Raw genomic sequence first — 17666 nt, 5'->3', positions numbered from 1 at the left:
CATTTTCTTTATTGGTTGGTCTTTTTTCTTAATGCTCTTTCTAGAATGCTCTTTATGCACTAGCTCTTTGTCTCTGTTACATATTTCAAACATTTTTCATAATTTTGGCATTTGTCTTTTAACTTTGTTTACAATAATTTTTTCCAATGCAGAAGTTTTGGGGATCATTTTTTCATTTAACTAATATTCTTTGAATATGTAATTATAAGTACAGTGGTGTGGACTATGTAGTAGGTCGCTAGAATTTGAATCATTTTTCCTATGAGACTGGCTTGAGAAAGATTGTGTCTTAACAGTGAGGGGACCTAACCCACCATAACTCAATTAATAGTCACAAATCTGGAGCTTGGAGAAAGTACCATAGTTTCTGTTCTGTGTCATCCCTCTTCTGGAAATCCTGTGAGAGTTGAGAACCTTTGTGTCTTTAGCCCAGAAGGCACTGTAAACTAACAGTAAATTTTCGTGGAATAAAGTAACCTTTTATTGACCTATAATATTTGAACAAATTTTAACAATTGGAATATACTCTCCTGGAGAGGGTTTGGTAAAAGTAGTACTTTCATTCACAGCCAATGGCAAGAAAATTTAATGTACTACTTTTGAAAAGCCACTTGGTGATATGTATCAAGAGGTATAAAAATATGTATCCCTTCTAACACAAAGATTTCTTTTCTGAGGGGGCGCCTAGGTGGCTCAGTCGGTTAAGCATCTGACTTTGGCTCAGGTCATGGTCTTGGGGTTCGTGAGTTCAAGCCCTGCATTGGGCTCCGTGCTGACAGCTCAGAGCCTGGAGCCACTTCAGAATCTGTGTCTCCCTCTCTCTATGTCCCTCCCTCGCTCATACTCTGTCTCTGTCTCTGTCTCTCTCTCAAAAGTAAATAAACATAAAAAAAAAAAAAGCGTACTTTAACAAGAATGATTCCTTTTCTGAGAATGCATTCTAAGGCAACACATGAAACAAGCAAGTGGAAAAGGAAGTAGTGTTACACACAGAAGTACTCTGACTATGCATTTGTCCAAACTCACAGAATGTACAACACCTAGAGCCCGAATGTAAACTATGGACCTTGTGTGATTATGATGTGTCAGTGTTGGTTCATCAACTGTAACAAAGGTACCGCTCTGGTAGGGGATGTTAATAATGGGAGAGGCTATGGGTGTGTGGGGGTGGGGAGTATGTGGGAAATCTCTGTCTTTTCTTCTTAATTTTGTTGTGAACCTAAAACTGCTGTAAAAAGTCTTAAAAGCAAACAAAAAACCCATGCAGATAAAAATATATAAACTATATAAATATAATGAAGTAAATATAAATAAATATGTACATATTCATATGACAGGAAAAAAGAACAGAAGAACATTCACTACACTACACAGTATGTAGTTATATTCAGGTTGTGAGCTTATGGTTGTTTTACAAATTTTTGTCATCCCCTACTCTTTTAATGCTATATACACACATACATGTACATTTATATGTATGCACACATATATACACCTACATAAATCTATATACATGTTAATCAACATACAATAAGTTTATTAACTGGACTTTTAGAAACTGTGTATTCATGATTTAATTCAATAAATATTTGTGAGATACACATAATGAGCAAGGCAATATGCTAGATGCTCTGGAAATTCAAAGTGAATCATGTGGATTCTGCCCTCAATTTTCTCACTGTTATATGGGAAAAATAGTAGTTATATAACTAATTACAATACAACTACATAAGGTGCTGCCTAGATTGGAGGGGCTAATTAATCACACTCTTCCTTCCGGACTCAAGGAGCCAGAAACGCATCAGAATAGGGTACTGACTATAGCAGTGGTTAAGCCACAACAGAGAATGTTCTGGGCCTTCTACCTAGCTCCCCTTAGTCCTGGGGTGATACGATGGCAGGTCTTTCCTGCCACAGGTGAAGAAAGGTAAGCAGGGTGGATTAGGATTATGGGTAAGGGAACAGAAGGCCTCTTTCGGGGAGTGTTTATGGCCTGGATGGTCTCAAAAAGGTGAGGATGGCCTCAAAAGAGGTGAAAGCAAGGGAGTATACTCCAGAGCCAGCCTAGTGGGGCAGGGATTCTCCAATATTCCCTCTTCCTGAAGAAGAACAAGTCAGGGATGGAAGAAGGAGGGAAGCTTTTTCCAGCATTTCAGAAAGGGCAGAAGTGTTAGTAGGAGTCTTCGCTTCTTTATGGTGAGGGACAGAATCTCATAAAGAGGAATCCTTGCAATGCCTGAAGAGTTCAGAGAAGAAATGATGCTGAATACTCTCTGATACAACAAAAGCCCCGTTACTCTCTTTAAAACCTATCTGTAAAACTTTTTTTCTTTCCAGTCAAGGGATTGCAAGCTTTGAGGCCAACAAGAAAAGTCTAGGCAGGAGAACCAATTACACTTGCACGGAGACCAGCTGATCTGGCCTGGGCTGCTTCTGCTCTTTTGCAGAGTTTGCTGGGCATGGTCTGACCTCTGAAGGTGCAAATGAAATTAGTCCCAGGACCTCCACATAGAGCCTTTTCCTGCTCATGAAAACAATGACCCTGCAGGAAGCAAGATACAGCAATACATTTATTTTTATTTACTGAGGGAAAACAACCGGCAATAGCCCTCCCCACTCTACTTCCTGGCTAATTAACAGCTGTCTGGATCTGGCCAAGACCAGGGTGGATCATTGGCCAAGAGGAAGTGACCTGGAGCAGAGATGAGAAAAAACAACCACGATAGAGCTACAGTTTCGATTTTTGCAGAAGCATGATGAAGAAAACCAAAACAAATTATATCAGCTGTGAAAATCAACCCTGAGTCACCTCCTCAGGATCCAGTAAGGCCCAGTAAACTCCCTTGCTCTCTCTCATTGCTTTTGCTGGGCTTCTCTAGGAATCCTTGTCTGAGACTGCTGTAGGCAAAAAAGTATGTTTTCTGGTTGGAGTAGCAGGACAGGATGGACTAGTTAAGCTGGGAGAGGGGAGAATAGTGGTTCCCAAGATAAAGTTCAATAACCATCTTCCAGTTAACCTATGTAATGGGAGGCTGTGAGGGCAGGGTGTGAAAAACATGGAGAAATACATTCACAGGGAAGAAAGGGTGGGATGAGAAAAGGAAGGAAGGTAAGGGAGAAAGGGAAAGAGGGAGGAAAACAGATAGATTAGATGGATGGAGGGATGGATGGGAGGGAGGGAGAGAACTCAGAAGGAAGGAAGAGAGGGAGAGAGGGAGGAAGAAAATAAATAGAGTGAGTTATTATTTATTGAATGCCTATCTTCGTCAAGATCATGGATAATCCTTTTATGCTGGTCATCTGTAATACCTTTAACCCTTACCACAATTCAGTGGGGTAGGTAAGTGGTGTTTAAGAAATGACTTAGATGAGGCTTCAAACTGATGCAGTTCTGCCCAATGGCTTTCCATCTTGGTAAAAGCATGGATTTGGGTATCTTTTCTAGAAAGCCTCCTCAGAGCCCCATATCTGAACTTTAGCTTTTCCGCTTACCTTTATGTTTCCAGAGATCCCTCTTTATGCTTCGTAATAGCTCTTCCCTTTGGTCCTGGAATGATTGGGTCTGCTTCCCTGCTGGTCTGCTCCTTAAGGCAAGAGCTGCCTCAGTTCTCTCAGTTTCTGCTGGATATCAACCAGACAGAGTTCAGTTTCATCCCCCTTCACTGAACATGTATTTATTTATATCAAGCAATTAATTCTTATTAGATATAATTGACATAACATTGTATAGATTTAAGGTGACAAGGTGTGGACTTGGCATATTCATATATTGCAGTGTGATTACCATCATAACATTAGCTACCATGTGTCTCACGTCCCCTAATTATTATCTCTTTTTTTTTTTTTTTGTGGTGAGAACAATTAAGTTCTCTTAGCAACTTTGAAGCCTGTAATACAATATTGTTTTCTGTAATTCACTATGCTGTGCATTAAATCCCCAGGACTTAATCATCTAGTGGTTACAAATTTATAGCCTTAAACAACACAGCTACGATTCTCTCATTCTCTAGCCCTTGTTCCATCACTATACCCTCTGTTTCTGTGAGGAGGGCCTCTTTAGATTCCATATATTAGTGATAACATACAGTATTTGTCTTACTTTGTCTGACTTATCTCAATTAGCAATAATGTACTTATGGTCACAACACATTGTCTTTATCCATTCATCTGTTGATGGACACTTAGATTGTTTCCACGTCTTGGTTATTATGAATAATGCTGCTGCAAACATGGGAATGCAGACATCTCTTAAAGATAGTGATTTCACTTCCTTCTGTTTCCCTGTTCATTTCAATAGATGTAGAAAATGCATTGGCAAAATACAACATTCTTTCATGATAAAATCCTCAACAAATTGGGTATAAAAGGAACATAATTAAATATGATAAAGGCCATATATGACAAACCCAAAGCTAACATCATGGTCACTAGTAAAATATTGAAAGCTTCTCAACTGCATACAAAAGATCCACCATTTTATTCTTTATAGTTTTGATGTCACCATTTACCTCTTTTTACATTGTGTGTCCATTAATAGATTGTAATAGTTACAGTTATTTTTAATACTATTTTCCTTGAACCTTATACTATCATTTAGTGGCTAATACGTGATTCTGTTACAGAATTAGAGTTTTTAAAATCAGACTGGGGCGCCTGGGTGGCGCAGTCGGTTAAGCGTCCGACTTCAGCCAGGTAACGATCTCGCGGTCCGTGAGTTCGAGCCCCGCGTCAGGCTCTGGGCTGATGGCTCGGAGCCTGGAGCCTGTTTCCGATTCTGTGTCTCCCTCTCTCTCTGCCCCTCCCCCGTTCATGCTCTGTCTCTCTCTGTCCCAAAAATAAATAAAAAACGTTGAAAAAAAAATTAAAAAAAAAAATCAGACTGCATATTTACCTTTACCAGTGTGTGGTATACTTTCAGATGTTCTCATGTCACTAATTAGCATTTTTTCACTTCAACTTGATGAACTCCTTTCAGCATTTCTTGTAAGGTAGGATAGCCTCAGCTTTAGTTTCTCTAAGAAAGTCTTTATTTCTCCTTCATATCTGAAGGATAACTTTGCCATATAGAGTATTCTTGGCTGGCAATTTTTTCTTTCAACACTTTAAGTATGTCATTCTACTCTCCCCTGGCCTGTGGAGTTTCTGCTGAGAAATCCACTGATAGCCTAATGGGTGTTCCTTTATAAGTTACACTCTTTTTTACTCTAGATGTGCTTAAGATTCTTTTTCTTAATTTCATTATAATGGGTCTTGGAGGTGTTTTTGCTTTAAGATAATAGGGTGATCTAATAGCTTCATGAACTTGGATGCCAAAGCCTCTTCTCGGTTTCTGGAAGTTCTCAGCTATTTTTTTTTTTTTTTTTAATTTATACAGAGAGAGAGAGAGCACACATGAGCAGGGGGGAGGGACAGAGAGAGAGAGAGAGAGAGGGAAAGAGAGAGGAACAACCAAGCAGACTGCATGCTCGGCATGGAGCCTAATGTGGGGCTTGATCCCATGACCCTGGGATCATGAGGTGAGCCAAACTTGAATTGGACACCCAACAGACTGAGCCACCCAGGCAGCCCTCAACTATTATTTTAAAAATAATCTTTCTGGCCTCTTCCTCCTCTCTTCTCCTTCTGGAACTCTGATTATGCTAATATTTGTACATCTGACTGAATGGTCAGGTCACATAGGCTTTCTTCACTCTGTCATTTTTTTCCCTCTGTTTGCCTTTGATTGGGTTATTTGAAAACAACTGGCTTCTAGGTCACTTATTTTTGTCTTCCATTTGATCTCTGCTGCAGATTCTCTCTATTGCATTTTTCTTTATTTTATTTTATTTAAAAAAAAATTTTTTTTTCAACGTTTTTTATTTATTTTTGGGACAGAGAGAGACAGAGCATGAACGGGGGAGGGGCAGAGAGAGAGGGAGACACAGAATCGGAAACAGGCTCCAGGCTCCGAGCCATCAGCCCAGAGCCTGACGCGGGGCTCGAACTCACGGACCGCGAGATCGTGACCTGGCTGAAGTCGGACGCTTAACCGACTGCGCCACCCAGGCGCCCCTCTATTGCATTTTTCATTTCAATCATTGAATTCTTCAGCTCCAGAATTTTGTCTGGTTCTTTTCTAAGGTTTCTATCTCATTGCTAAATTTTTCATTTTGTTCATGTATTTTTTCCCTGATTTCATCAAATTGTCGTCTGTGTTTCTTTATAGCTCATTGTTATTTTGAATTCTTTACCTGCTAGATCATAAGATTTCATGTCTTTGAAATCTTTATTGAAGGATTATTATCTTTTGGTGGTGATAAGTTTCTTGATTCTTCATGTTCCTTATAGCTTTGTGTTGCTGCTTTGTCTTTAAAGTAAAAGACACTTCCTCAAATCTTCACTAGTTGCCTTCAGATGGAGTATATTGTTCATTGATCCTGTTTTATCTGGACTTGCATTTATACACCTGCTCCACACTTCTTACTCCCTCTTGTGGCAAAATTTTTAAAGCTTTTATGTCTTTTCTGGATCTTCTTACAGCTCACCTGGCTGGCTACTAGAAACCTCCCTTTTGTTTTCCAGAAGGTGGTGCTACAGCTCAAGTTTCTGGTTTCTCTCTTGCCCACAGATCCTAGTCTATTTTTTTTGATAGCACTCTAGTTTACCCAGCTTTCTTTTGCTGCCAATCTTGGAGCCTGAGTAAGGAGCCACCTTAGAGCAAGGGAAAGTGTAGGTTTAGCACTTGGGGCATGAGGGGTGTCTGTCAGCTGGTGGAGAGATCCTTGGCTGAGGTTCTCCCAGTGGATTGTGGGTGGACTTTCTCCAGACATCCTGAGTGCAGTCAGCATGAACCATGTCTCTTTAATGCCCTTTGATAGTCTTATCTGTCTCTTTCCCAATTTCTTCCCTCCCCTCAGTCATGGGGGTCCCACTTCAGACTCTGGATGTTCCTGGAGGGAAATGCGTTTTTCCCTGCTGCATCCAGCGTAGCTGGGGTAACCAGGCACTCACACACATCTCTCACTTCCCCCCACAGAGTGGTGCCACCGGATAGTTCAATTCTGTGCTGTCAACTTGGAGGGGAGGGGCAATGCCTGAAAAGTTCCTTCAAACCCCTTTATTGTTTGTTTGTTTGTTTGTTTGTTTGTTTGTTTCCTTAAGCGATGTGCTGGAATTGTTTCATCCAAGTCAGCACTTTTCAAAATTTTCCCCAAACACAGCTGGGAAGGGTTGGGGTTGGGGTTGCTAGTTCCACAGCCCAAACTGAAGTCTGTCTGTGGTCTATTATGGGATGATCAGGTGGGCGAGACTCCTCCCGGGTTTCTTGGGCTATGTTGTTGGATCACAAGACTCCCACAGAGACACTTTTGTTTGTGGATGGATGCTTAATTAGCTGTTAAAAACAAGAGACACAAAAAGTAGGGATATGTTACACTGCTATGATACTGATGTCACTTCCCTTTCACCACATTTACATTGTTGACTACTCTTGCATCTACTATTAGTGTCCTCTGTTTTCTTCACTCCTCTTCATACCTCTAATTTATATCTATTTTATTCACATAACTGTCTTTTTGGCAGGAGTTTTGGAGAGAAGGAGGTATCATAAACACATGTGTTCAATATGCTGTGTTTAGACTGATAGAGCCTTTTTTTGGGGTACAATTTAGGATGCATAAAACTTCAAAATGCCTATGCCCTTTGATGCAGTTATTCTATTTCTAGGTAACTAACCTGTAGAAATAATTCTGCATGTGTATAAAGAGATGTGTACAAGAACACAAGCATGTTGACTCTAGCATTGCTCAAAATAGTAAAAAAATTGTAAACCACTTATATTGATAGTATTCAGGAAATGGTTAAATAAACTTTGATATGTCCACGCTACAGAACACGGGGCAGCAGTCAGAAAGAATTCTGTTGACATATCTGGAAAGTTCTCTAAAAAATATTCTTAAATTAAAAATATATATATATGATACCACTTACATTCTTTAAAAATCTACAAAACAATGTGTATTTTGATTCATACTTACAAGTGAATACAGATTATGGAAAACTAATTTGTTGATGGCAATCTTGGGTCATATCACATTGATTATGCCCTGTGACTCAAGGCCAGGCATGCCCCTATGTTCTCATACTTGCCTAGAAAGGGAAGGTTATTCACCCCAAGTCTCTCATCCTGTTGAGCACATCATACAGGGATCATCATTGGGCTCACTAAGCATATTGCACATCAACAGAATGATTATTTTCTTTTCTCACCAAGGAAAAGTTCAAATTTCTCCCCCACCAATTACCTGATGAGGTTATTATAAACTACCTACTCTGGCCTTTCAGTCTGTGATTGTATAAGCTATCTATTGCTGCAAAGCAAAATACCTCAAAACTTAAAATTTAAAACAATACACATTTATTATCTTGTCATTTCTGTGGGTCAGGAATCTGAGACTGGCTTAGTTGCAAGGCCAGGGCTGCACTAGGAGGGCATGGTTCACTTCCACATTCACTCGCATGGCCGTCGGCATGATTCAGTTCCTTCCAGGCAGTTAGCCAGAGGCTACACTTAGTTCCTTGCCATGTGGGCCACTCTATAGAGCAGCTCACAACATGGCAGCTGGCTCCATCAGAACAAGTGAGTGAGAAAAGCCAGAGAGAGAGAGAGAGAGAGAGAGAGAGCGAGCGCATAAGCAAATTGGAAGTCAGTCTTATATAACCTAATCTTAGACTCATCCATCACTTTTGCCATATTCTATTTGTTAGAAATCCTTGACTGGGTCCAGCCCATTAGGTCCAGCCCTCAAAGGGAAGGGCTTGTGCAAGAGTCTGAATACTAAGAGGTGGGGGGGGGGTGCAGGGAGCATCTTGGAAGCTAACTACATTTGTTGACTAGACCTGTAATGGTATAGTTAGAATAAGGGAGGCAGCTATCCTTGGTTTTATTTATAAATTTGTTGTCAAGAAGAAGAAGAGGAAGAAGCAGGAGCAACTGCTTCTGCTTACAGCTGTGCTTAAAAGATTATTCAGGGGTTGTAGGAGCATATTCAGAAGCCAAGAATTTTCCCATAGAGGCAAAAATGGGCTTTAAGCACAATACATCTATGAGAGAGATAGAGAGAGAGAGAGAGAGAGAGAGAAGAAACAGAGAAATTGAGCATGCACACGAGTGGGGGATAGGGTCAGAGGGGGAGAGAGAGAGAGAGAGAGAGAGAGAGAGAGAGAGAGAGAGAGAATCTTAAGCAGGCTCCATGCCTAGCACAGAGCCTGCTGGATATCAGGACTGTAAGACCATGACCTGAGCTGAAAATCAAGAGTCAGATGGGCTTAACCGACTGAGCCACCCAGGTGCCCTTAGACACATAACATCTCTTAAAGAAATGACATCTAAGTATACTTGTGCTTATAATAGGTGCTAAATAATACTTTTCTTTCTTTTATCTTTTTTTTTAAATTATTTCAAATTTAAAGTTGCAAGGATATAGGAAAAGAATCCCATACACCCTATACCCAGATTCAGTACTTGTTGATAATTATGTTTTGAATACAGTATGCAGTTTGTCACATAGGAAGGCAATATGTGTAACCATCGGAACTTTGAGGTGTGCTGAGACGTGTGCAAGGTGGGCGGGAGCTCTGTTTCCTCTGCGCATCTGGAGTCGACATCACTAATGCCTCTGTTTCCTCCCGCAGAAAACCCCGAGCGCGCAGCTCTGTACTTTGTCTCCGGCGTGTGCATCGGGCTGGTGCTCACTCTGGCCGCCTTGGTGATGAGGATCTCTTGCCACACAGACTGCCGACAGCGTCCCCGGAAGAAGTTCCTGCAGGACCGAGACAGCAGCAGCGACAGCAGCGACAGCGACGACGGCAGCTCTGACACGGCGTCTGACATCTCCGTCAGGAGACACCGCCGCTTCGAGAGGACTTTGAACAAGAACGTGTTCACCTCGGCCGAGGAGCTGGAGCGCGCCCAGCGACTGGAGGAGCGGGAACGCATCATCAGGGAGATCTGGATGAACGGCCAGCCCGAGGTGCCCGGGACCAGGAGCCTGAACCGCTACTACTAGGGGCGGGAACGGATGCCCGCGTCTCAGGAAGCCGCCGGAGAGGGCCAGGGCCCGCTGGGCACAGGGCTGAACGCAGTTCTGCTTAAGCCCTGGGGGCAGAGATAAGCAGGACACGCCCATTTCCCAGACAGGAGGACTCATCTTTCCTTTTCGATTAAATTCATGGAGAAGTAGAAAACCCAAGTCAGTTCATCAACCTTTCTAGGTCTTGGAACGGTGCTGAAAACCCTCTCCAACAATGTGGGTGGAGATTAGAGAAACGGGACTGTGGTTTCTCTTGATTTCTGAGGATCTCAGAAGTTTCTGCAGACTTCATTGCTTTGTGTTATTCCTTTACAAAAGGAAGATTTTCATGGCATGAAGGCTAGGAATAGCAGGGTGAACTTAACCCAGTAAATGCAATTTTCTAAATGACCCCATGCTATGGAGGTGATTCTCATCCAGATAGCATGATTTATGCTTATTATTTAAGGCTGATTTTTAAAAATCTTGTGTTGCAATGGCAACCTTGTCCATTTTAACTGGCACCTCAGGGATTAAAATCCTATTTTTTAGTATAGTTCCCACCTCATTCATGAAGATGGATAGAATTAATGTATTATGGGAGATGTGTCAGTGAACTAGAAAATATCAATAACCTCAAAGGATGAAGGGTTTTATTTTAAATAGTTTATAAAATATATATTAACATGCATATTTGAAGATGCTGCATAAGAATAAAAGATGTGTCTCCCCCTGCCTCCCGCCCCTTTGGAGGAAAGAAATTTTGTTATAAATCTAGATACTCATGATTTTAAACATTTTGTTAAAAAAAAACAAGTTTGAATTTCCCAGAAAAGAATGGGAATGGGAGATGAGGAATAAAGCCAAAATTAGGATGAGATAAAAAAAAATAATAAATACTACATAAAATCTTTTTTGTTTCATGTCCATCTCTGTGGTTATATTTACCTTAAATGGCAGTCATTTCATAGGTGGCTATGGTCTTTTGCCACGCTCTTTTAATAATTGGGGAATTAGGAGGAATGGAGAAACTGAAGAATAAAGAAATGGCCTTTGTGTGACTAACTAGGGACTTTTTTTTTTTTAACATTTTTTAAAGTTTATTTATTTATTTTGAGAGAGAGAAAGCATATGCACAAGCAGGGGTGGGGCAGAGAGAGAGAGAGAGAGAGAGAGAGAGAGAGAGATTCCCAAGCACCTCTGCACTGTGAGTTACAGGTCTGTTGGCTCCCTTTTCTTGACATGCAGTGTGTTCCTTAGTCTGTCCCAGTGCTCCTGGCCCTTCCTACTGAGAGTATCTCCATTGGCATCCATTGGTGTCATCAGTATGTCTGAAAGAATGGTCCTGAGACTTCCTCTGCTGGGGTCTCTATTGCTTTAGCAACCCACTGTCTATGATAGGGACTTGGTGGGCTGTCTTAAGAAGTGAATGATCACAAAGCTCTCTCTGTTTGCCCAGGGGACAATATAGTTAGCTTGAAACCTTGGTGGCTGGTCTGATTATACCATTTTGGGTTGCCTCATTGGCTAGTAACAACTGCCAAAAATCTTGTTAAATCAATGTCTTTGAGTCTGGGTTCCCACCCTTGTGCTTTCAGTACCTAGGCAATAATTGCCTGGGCTTTAGGTTAACCTCATCCATCTCTGTCTCTGTCTTTTAGAAAAGTGAAACATTGAGGTGTTTTCATCCCTAGGATTCATCCAAAGCTGATAACAGGGAAAGATATGACCCTCATTAGGCAGGGGCTAAGGGGGCAGTGGTAAAGGTGTTTGGGAAGGTTCTGGGTCATCTGGTTTTCTTAGTCGAATATCCTGATGCCTTTCTGGCAAGTCCATACAAGTTCCCGTTTTGAGGGCGGTGGGGGCTTTGCCTAAGGCACAAAATACTAGATAACAGTTTAACCCACTGCTTCACTTTCATATACCCAGGATTCCAGCTTTCAGTCAAAGATAGGGAGACCTTACATTCCTTATCTTGACCCAAGCAGTTCTACATTTAGGTCTGTCACTCCTGGTTCCAGTTTCTGCAGGAGGCCACATTCATTTGCAATAGAATGATACCCAACTTAAGAGCATTTATTGGTTCCTACAACTGGGAAAGGTGAGGTTGGATCCGGCTTCATGGATGATGGGGTCCAGCTGCTGAAATGTGATCAAAAGTTTGTTCTTTCTCAGCTCTCACCTCTGTTTCTCTCTATTGCTGGTCTCATTTTCTTCTCCTTCAGAAGAAACTGTGACATATGTAGACCAACGTAGTGTATTGGATTAATTGCTACTGACCAAGCATCCATACAGCCACAAGTGGGGTGTGTGTGTGTGTGTGTGTGTGTGTAGGCAGTTTCACAGTTTACTAAGCTCAGGAGACAGCATGGCAAGGATGCTTCTGATGCAGCTTCCCTGGTCTTCCATGTTTCCTCAGAGAAACACCGGCTGACAGTTAAACATCTGACATATTAGGAAGCATAGTCACCCTAGGAAACTCCCACCAACTTCCTTTAAGAGTCTCTTCCTACACTGTGAGGAACAGGTAGTCACTATCAACTCATGGCACATCTCAGCCCCCTCAGCTGAACCTTCGCTAATGGCAGGGAGTACACTCCAGGCGCTTTTGGATTTAACATCATCCCAATATAAGGACACGAGGAGAGAAACATCTTGCTTCAAGGTTCAAGATTAAAATCACAGGGAAGGACTACTTGGCCTGGCTTGTGTAGTGTGCCATTCTAGGAGTTTTACCATTACAGGTACTATATTTAACTCATTAGGGATGCCTGGGTGGCTCAGTCGATTGAGTGTCTGACTCTTGATTTTGGCCCAGGTTGTGATTCCAGGGTCGTGGGATCAAGCCCCATGTCAGTCTCCGCATTGAGTGTGGAGCCTTCTTAGGATTCTCTTTGTTTCTTTCTCTTTCTGCCCCTCTCTCTGGTTTTCACACACTCTCTCTCTCTTAAAAAAAAAAAAAAAAAGTGATTTTCTCATGGTCGTGAGATTGAGCCCCACATCAGGGTCTGAGCTTATCATGGAGTCTGCTTAAGATTCTCTCTCTCCCTCTGCCCTTCCCCCCCTTATGTAAGCTCTCTCTCTCTCAAAATAAAAAAATAAATATAATAATTAAAAAACACACTTAAGTCTTTAATCCATTTTGAGTTAATTTTTGTGAGTGGTATATAATAGGGCCCAATTTCATTCTTTTGCATGTAAATATCCAATTTTCCCAGCATAATTTATTGAAGAAGCTATCTTTTTCCTATTGAGTATTCTTGGCTCCCTTGACAAATATTACTTAGCTATCTATGTGTGGGCTTATTTCTAGACTCTTGATTCTGTTCCATTGGTCTATGTGTCTGTTTTTGTGCCTGTATCATGCTATCTAGATTTGTAATATGATTCGAAACCAGGAAGTGTGACACTTCCTGCTTGCATTTCTTGCTCAAGCTTGATTTAGCTATTTGGGGTCTTTGGTGGTTCCATATGAATTTTAGGATTTTTTTTCCATTTCTGTAAAAAGTGCCTCTGGAATTTTAATTGGATGCATTGAATCTATACATGGCTTTGGGTAGTATAGACATTTTAATAATATTAATTTTTCCAATCCACGAACATGGGATATCATTCCATTTATTTGTGTCTTCTTTAATCTCTTTCATTAAACTCTTATAGTTTTCCAGGTACAAATCTCTCACCTACTTAGTTAAATTTATTCCGAAGTTTTTAATGTGTTTGATGCTATTGTAAATGGCATTATTTCCTTTATTTCTTTTTCAGATGGTTCATTGTTAGTGTAGAGAAACACAACTGGGATTTTTGTACTTTGATATTATATCTTGCAACTTTACTGAATTTGTTTATTAGTTCTAAGAGTTTTTTGGTGAAGTCTTCTAGGTTTTCAATATGTGACCTGCAAACAGAAACAATTATACCTCTTCTGTTCTTATTTGGATGTCTTTTTTTTTTTTTTTCCTTTTTATTTCCTAATTTCTCTGGCTAGGACTTCCAGTACTTTGTTGAATAGGAGAGCTGGAAGTGGGCACCCTTATCTTATTCTTGATCTTAGAGGAAAAGTTTATTTTTAAGTTTATTTGTTTATTTTGAGACAGAGAGAGAGAGAGCATAGGGGAGGGGCAGAGAGAGAGGGAGAGAGAGATTCCCAAGCAGGCTCTGTGCTGTCATTGGGGAACCCTACTTGGGGCTCAAACTCACAAACAGTGAGATCATAAGCTGAGCTGAAATCAAGAGTCAGCTGCTTAACTGACTGAGCCACCCAGGTGCCCCATTAGAAGAAAAGTTTTTAACTTTTCACTGTTGAGTATGATATTAGCTTTGGACTTGTCATATAAGGCTTTTTTAAAGTATTTATTGAGAGTTTTTATCATGAAAGGATATCTTTTTTTCTCTTTTAGGTTTATATATTTATTTTGAGAGAGACAGAGAGACAGAGAGAGCACAAGCTGGGGAAGAGCAGAGAGAGAGAGGGAGAGAGAAAGAACGAAGCAGGCTGAGGGACGATGGGGGACTTGATCTCTTGAACCGGAACTGTGAGATCATGACCTGAGCTTAAATCAAGAGTCAGAGTCTTAACCAACTGAGCCACCCAGTGCCCCATGAAAGGATATCTTTAAATTCTTATGTTTTAATTGGAGTTACTTTATATTCATTGAGGATATCCATCCATCTCCCTTTGCAATAATTCATGTTAGATTCAAAGTTAACTTATTCCTGCCTCTCCTCTTGTTATGCGAACTTTTTTCACATCTATTTATGTTTCTCATGGTACTTCTTCCCTTTCATTCTGATATTTTATTTACATGTATACATTGCTAGCATTCACTGTGTTGAAGCAAAATGGCAGTGCTTCCTGCCTATCGCCATAGCTTTTCACAACAGTTTCAGCATCTTTCTTATCAGAGTGGCTGTTCTGATAAAGGCAGCTAAGCTTACTCTTCTAATCAGCTTTGGGCAGAACAAAATTAGCCTCATTTATTATGTCTTTCTTCATTGACTCAGCCTGTATTGAGATAGCACAAATTGAAAAATGGACCCCTCTTAAAAATTGTAATAAAAAAAAAAAAATTGTGGGCAGAAAGAGGTGTCAATCTGCTAATTGCCTATCAGCCCAAATCAGTCTGTATAGGTCAGGATACTTTATTTCTTTGCCCTAAATATTGGATTTAATATTTAACAAACATAGAACCACTAAGTATCAGGCTTCAGGTCTACTTGAAAATCTGCATAATGACCTCACTTTATCATTAATTGTAGATTTGGAGATTCATGAATTTTTCTTTACGTTTTAAATATATGAATTGCTCTTTCACCCTGGGATAAGAATATCTTCCTTACATTTTCCAGATAGAGTCAAATATTCCTTTGTGTCCCCACTGTTCCTTTCACACTCACACTCTATGTGATTTTTGTGCATCTGCCTTTGTGCCCTAGCTTTTAAGCCCCTGGTAGCTGTATGATATCTTACTCACCTCTGTATTCTCGGTGTGCATGCAGGACCTGTAACACAGTAGCTTCTCATCAGTTGTGAGTTAATGAAATAACACAAAACCTCAGAGAATGGGAAACAGGGCTAACTGCAATGTGCTCTTCTACAGAGTTTCAAAGCCTTAACTGTTTGCAATGAAGATGATTTTCTTAAGTTTATGAAGTTCTGCCTTATCTCCTTTCATTTACTCTTTCCTCTTCTGTTAACCATTTTCTTGTCTCTTTCAATTGTTGGATCTCTCCCCCGTCTTCTTTACATTAACTCAGCTGTGACCAGGTGGTGGGGCTTTCCAGGCATTTTGCAAGTTTAATCCAGCACTGAGAGTCTTACAAAATTCTTACAGGTTTATAAGGAATGGGCATACCTTCTTGAAATTGCAACAGCTATTCTTAACCTCATTGATAACTAGTTTTCCAGTTCCCTGGGCTTGAAACAAATAAAGGGAAACTTTTAAATCAGGCTTAACCACTGGGAGTGTGTCTCTTGTGTCTCCCAAATAGACACCTCATCTATCCTTTATTATTCCTAATTTCAAGATCATCTTGGCCTCACTTGATCTGGGGCACTTGAAAAATCTCCTTTCTATAGGAAAAAACATCACTTGGTCCCTGAGAGAGGGAATTGCTGTAAGAAAGTCTCTTTTCCTAGCTCTCTGCTCTTTCTTGGTTTCTTTCTTTCATCAGTGGACAGAGATCAGGGCCTAAAAGTGGTATCGAAGAAATTCATCGATCTTAATTAATGGAAGCCCTTCCAGCTCCCATCTGAAGAACACAGGAACTTCTGAGGCTCTAAGAAGAAAGATTTCTCTGGGCCCAAGGCCAAGCCCCATATTTGGGAGTCTGCTCAGAATTGTGCAATCAACTCCACATAGTCAAAAAGACCAGGAGATGAACTAAAATCCATCCCTTCTACTCCCGAAAATTTGTGTTTTTATCCATAGTCTCCAGTCTTTTCATGGAGAGTATTTGATGCCTTAGACTGTGTTACAACCAGCAAGTCTCATATACGTCTTTGGAATGGAAATATTCAGTGTACTATCTGGATATTCCCTAGTGAATTCCTTGAATGGAAAGAATGCATTTCTGAACCAAGAACTTCTGATAGAAAGGAGAGATACATAAACAAAAAGACATTTTCTCCTTATGATATTACTGTTATTTTGCAGAATTAGACTTTTGAGTATCCAGGACTCAAGGGGCTATTCCTACCTTTTTGAATACGTCTCCAGGTAGCCAATTTATTAGTGTGTATTGAAGGATATCTGTAAGTGACAGAGGCAAAATAAAGTAGAAGTGATTTAGCTGAATCACACGAGCTTCTAAGGAAGTGCTTTGTAAGAGATTGTAAAGCAGAATTCTACAAACTGTAGCTTCTGGGCCAAATTCAGCATACTACCTGTTTTTGTACCACTTACAAGCTAAGAATAGTTTTTATATCTTAAAATAATTACATTTTGCTTTATTTCATTTATTTTTAAAGTTTATTTATTTTTATTTTTTTTAATGTTTTAATTTATTTTTGAGACAAAGAGAGACAGAGCATGAGCAGGGGAGGGGCAGAGAGAGAGAGTGAGACACAGAATCTGAAGCAGGCTCCAGGCTCCGAGCTGTCAGCACAGAGCCCGACGCAGGGCTGGAACTCAGACTGTGAGATCATGACCTAAGCTGAAGTCAGACACCCAACCGACTGAGCCACCCAGGCACCCCTAAAGTAATTACATTTTAAATGGTTATGCATGCACCTACATAATATCCTCAATTTTGCTTGGGGCACCTGGGTGGCTCAGCCGGTTGAGTGTCAGACTTCGGCTCAGGTCATGATCTCACAGTCTGTGAGTTCGAGCCCCGCGTTGGGTTCTGTGCTGACAGCTCAGAGCCTGGAGCCTGCTTCAGATTCTGTGTCTCTCTCTCTGCCCCTTCCCTGCTCACGCTGTCCCTCTTTCTTTTCCCCTCCTCCACTCACGCTCTGTCTCTCTCTCCTTTGGAAATAAATAAACATTAAAAAAAAATTTTTTTTAAATCCTCAAATTTGCTTGACCCACAAAGCCTAAAATTTACTATTTGGTAAATTTATTATTTGGTTATTTATGGAAAAAGTTTGCTGATACCTGTTTTAGCATAATCATC

General features: G+C 40.6%; 1 protein-coding gene across 1 annotated transcript in view; it reads left to right on the top strand.

Moving 5' to 3' along the window:
• Positions 1 to 10701, top strand: part of EVA1A (eva-1 homolog A, regulator of programmed cell death) — a 47294-nt gene extending 36593 nt beyond the window's left edge. The window contains exon 4 of the mRNA XM_049651794.1: positions 9673 to 10701. Coding sequence (XP_049507751.1) covers positions 9673 to 10046 — 374 coding nt within the window. The 3' untranslated portion in view covers positions 10047 to 10701. The remainder of the gene's footprint in view (positions 1 to 9672) is intronic.
• The last annotated feature ends 6965 nt before the right edge of the window (positions 10702 to 17666 follow it).

The sequence above is a fragment of the Panthera uncia genome (genome assembly GCF_023721935.1).
Source record: "Panthera uncia isolate 11264 chromosome A3 unlocalized genomic scaffold, Puncia_PCG_1.0 HiC_scaffold_11, whole genome shotgun sequence".
NCBI classification, from domain to species: domain Eukaryota; kingdom Metazoa; phylum Chordata; class Mammalia; order Carnivora; family Felidae; genus Panthera; species Panthera uncia.
Note: the sequence above shows the minus strand (reverse complement) of the source record. Positions and strands in the feature narration are given on the sequence as shown.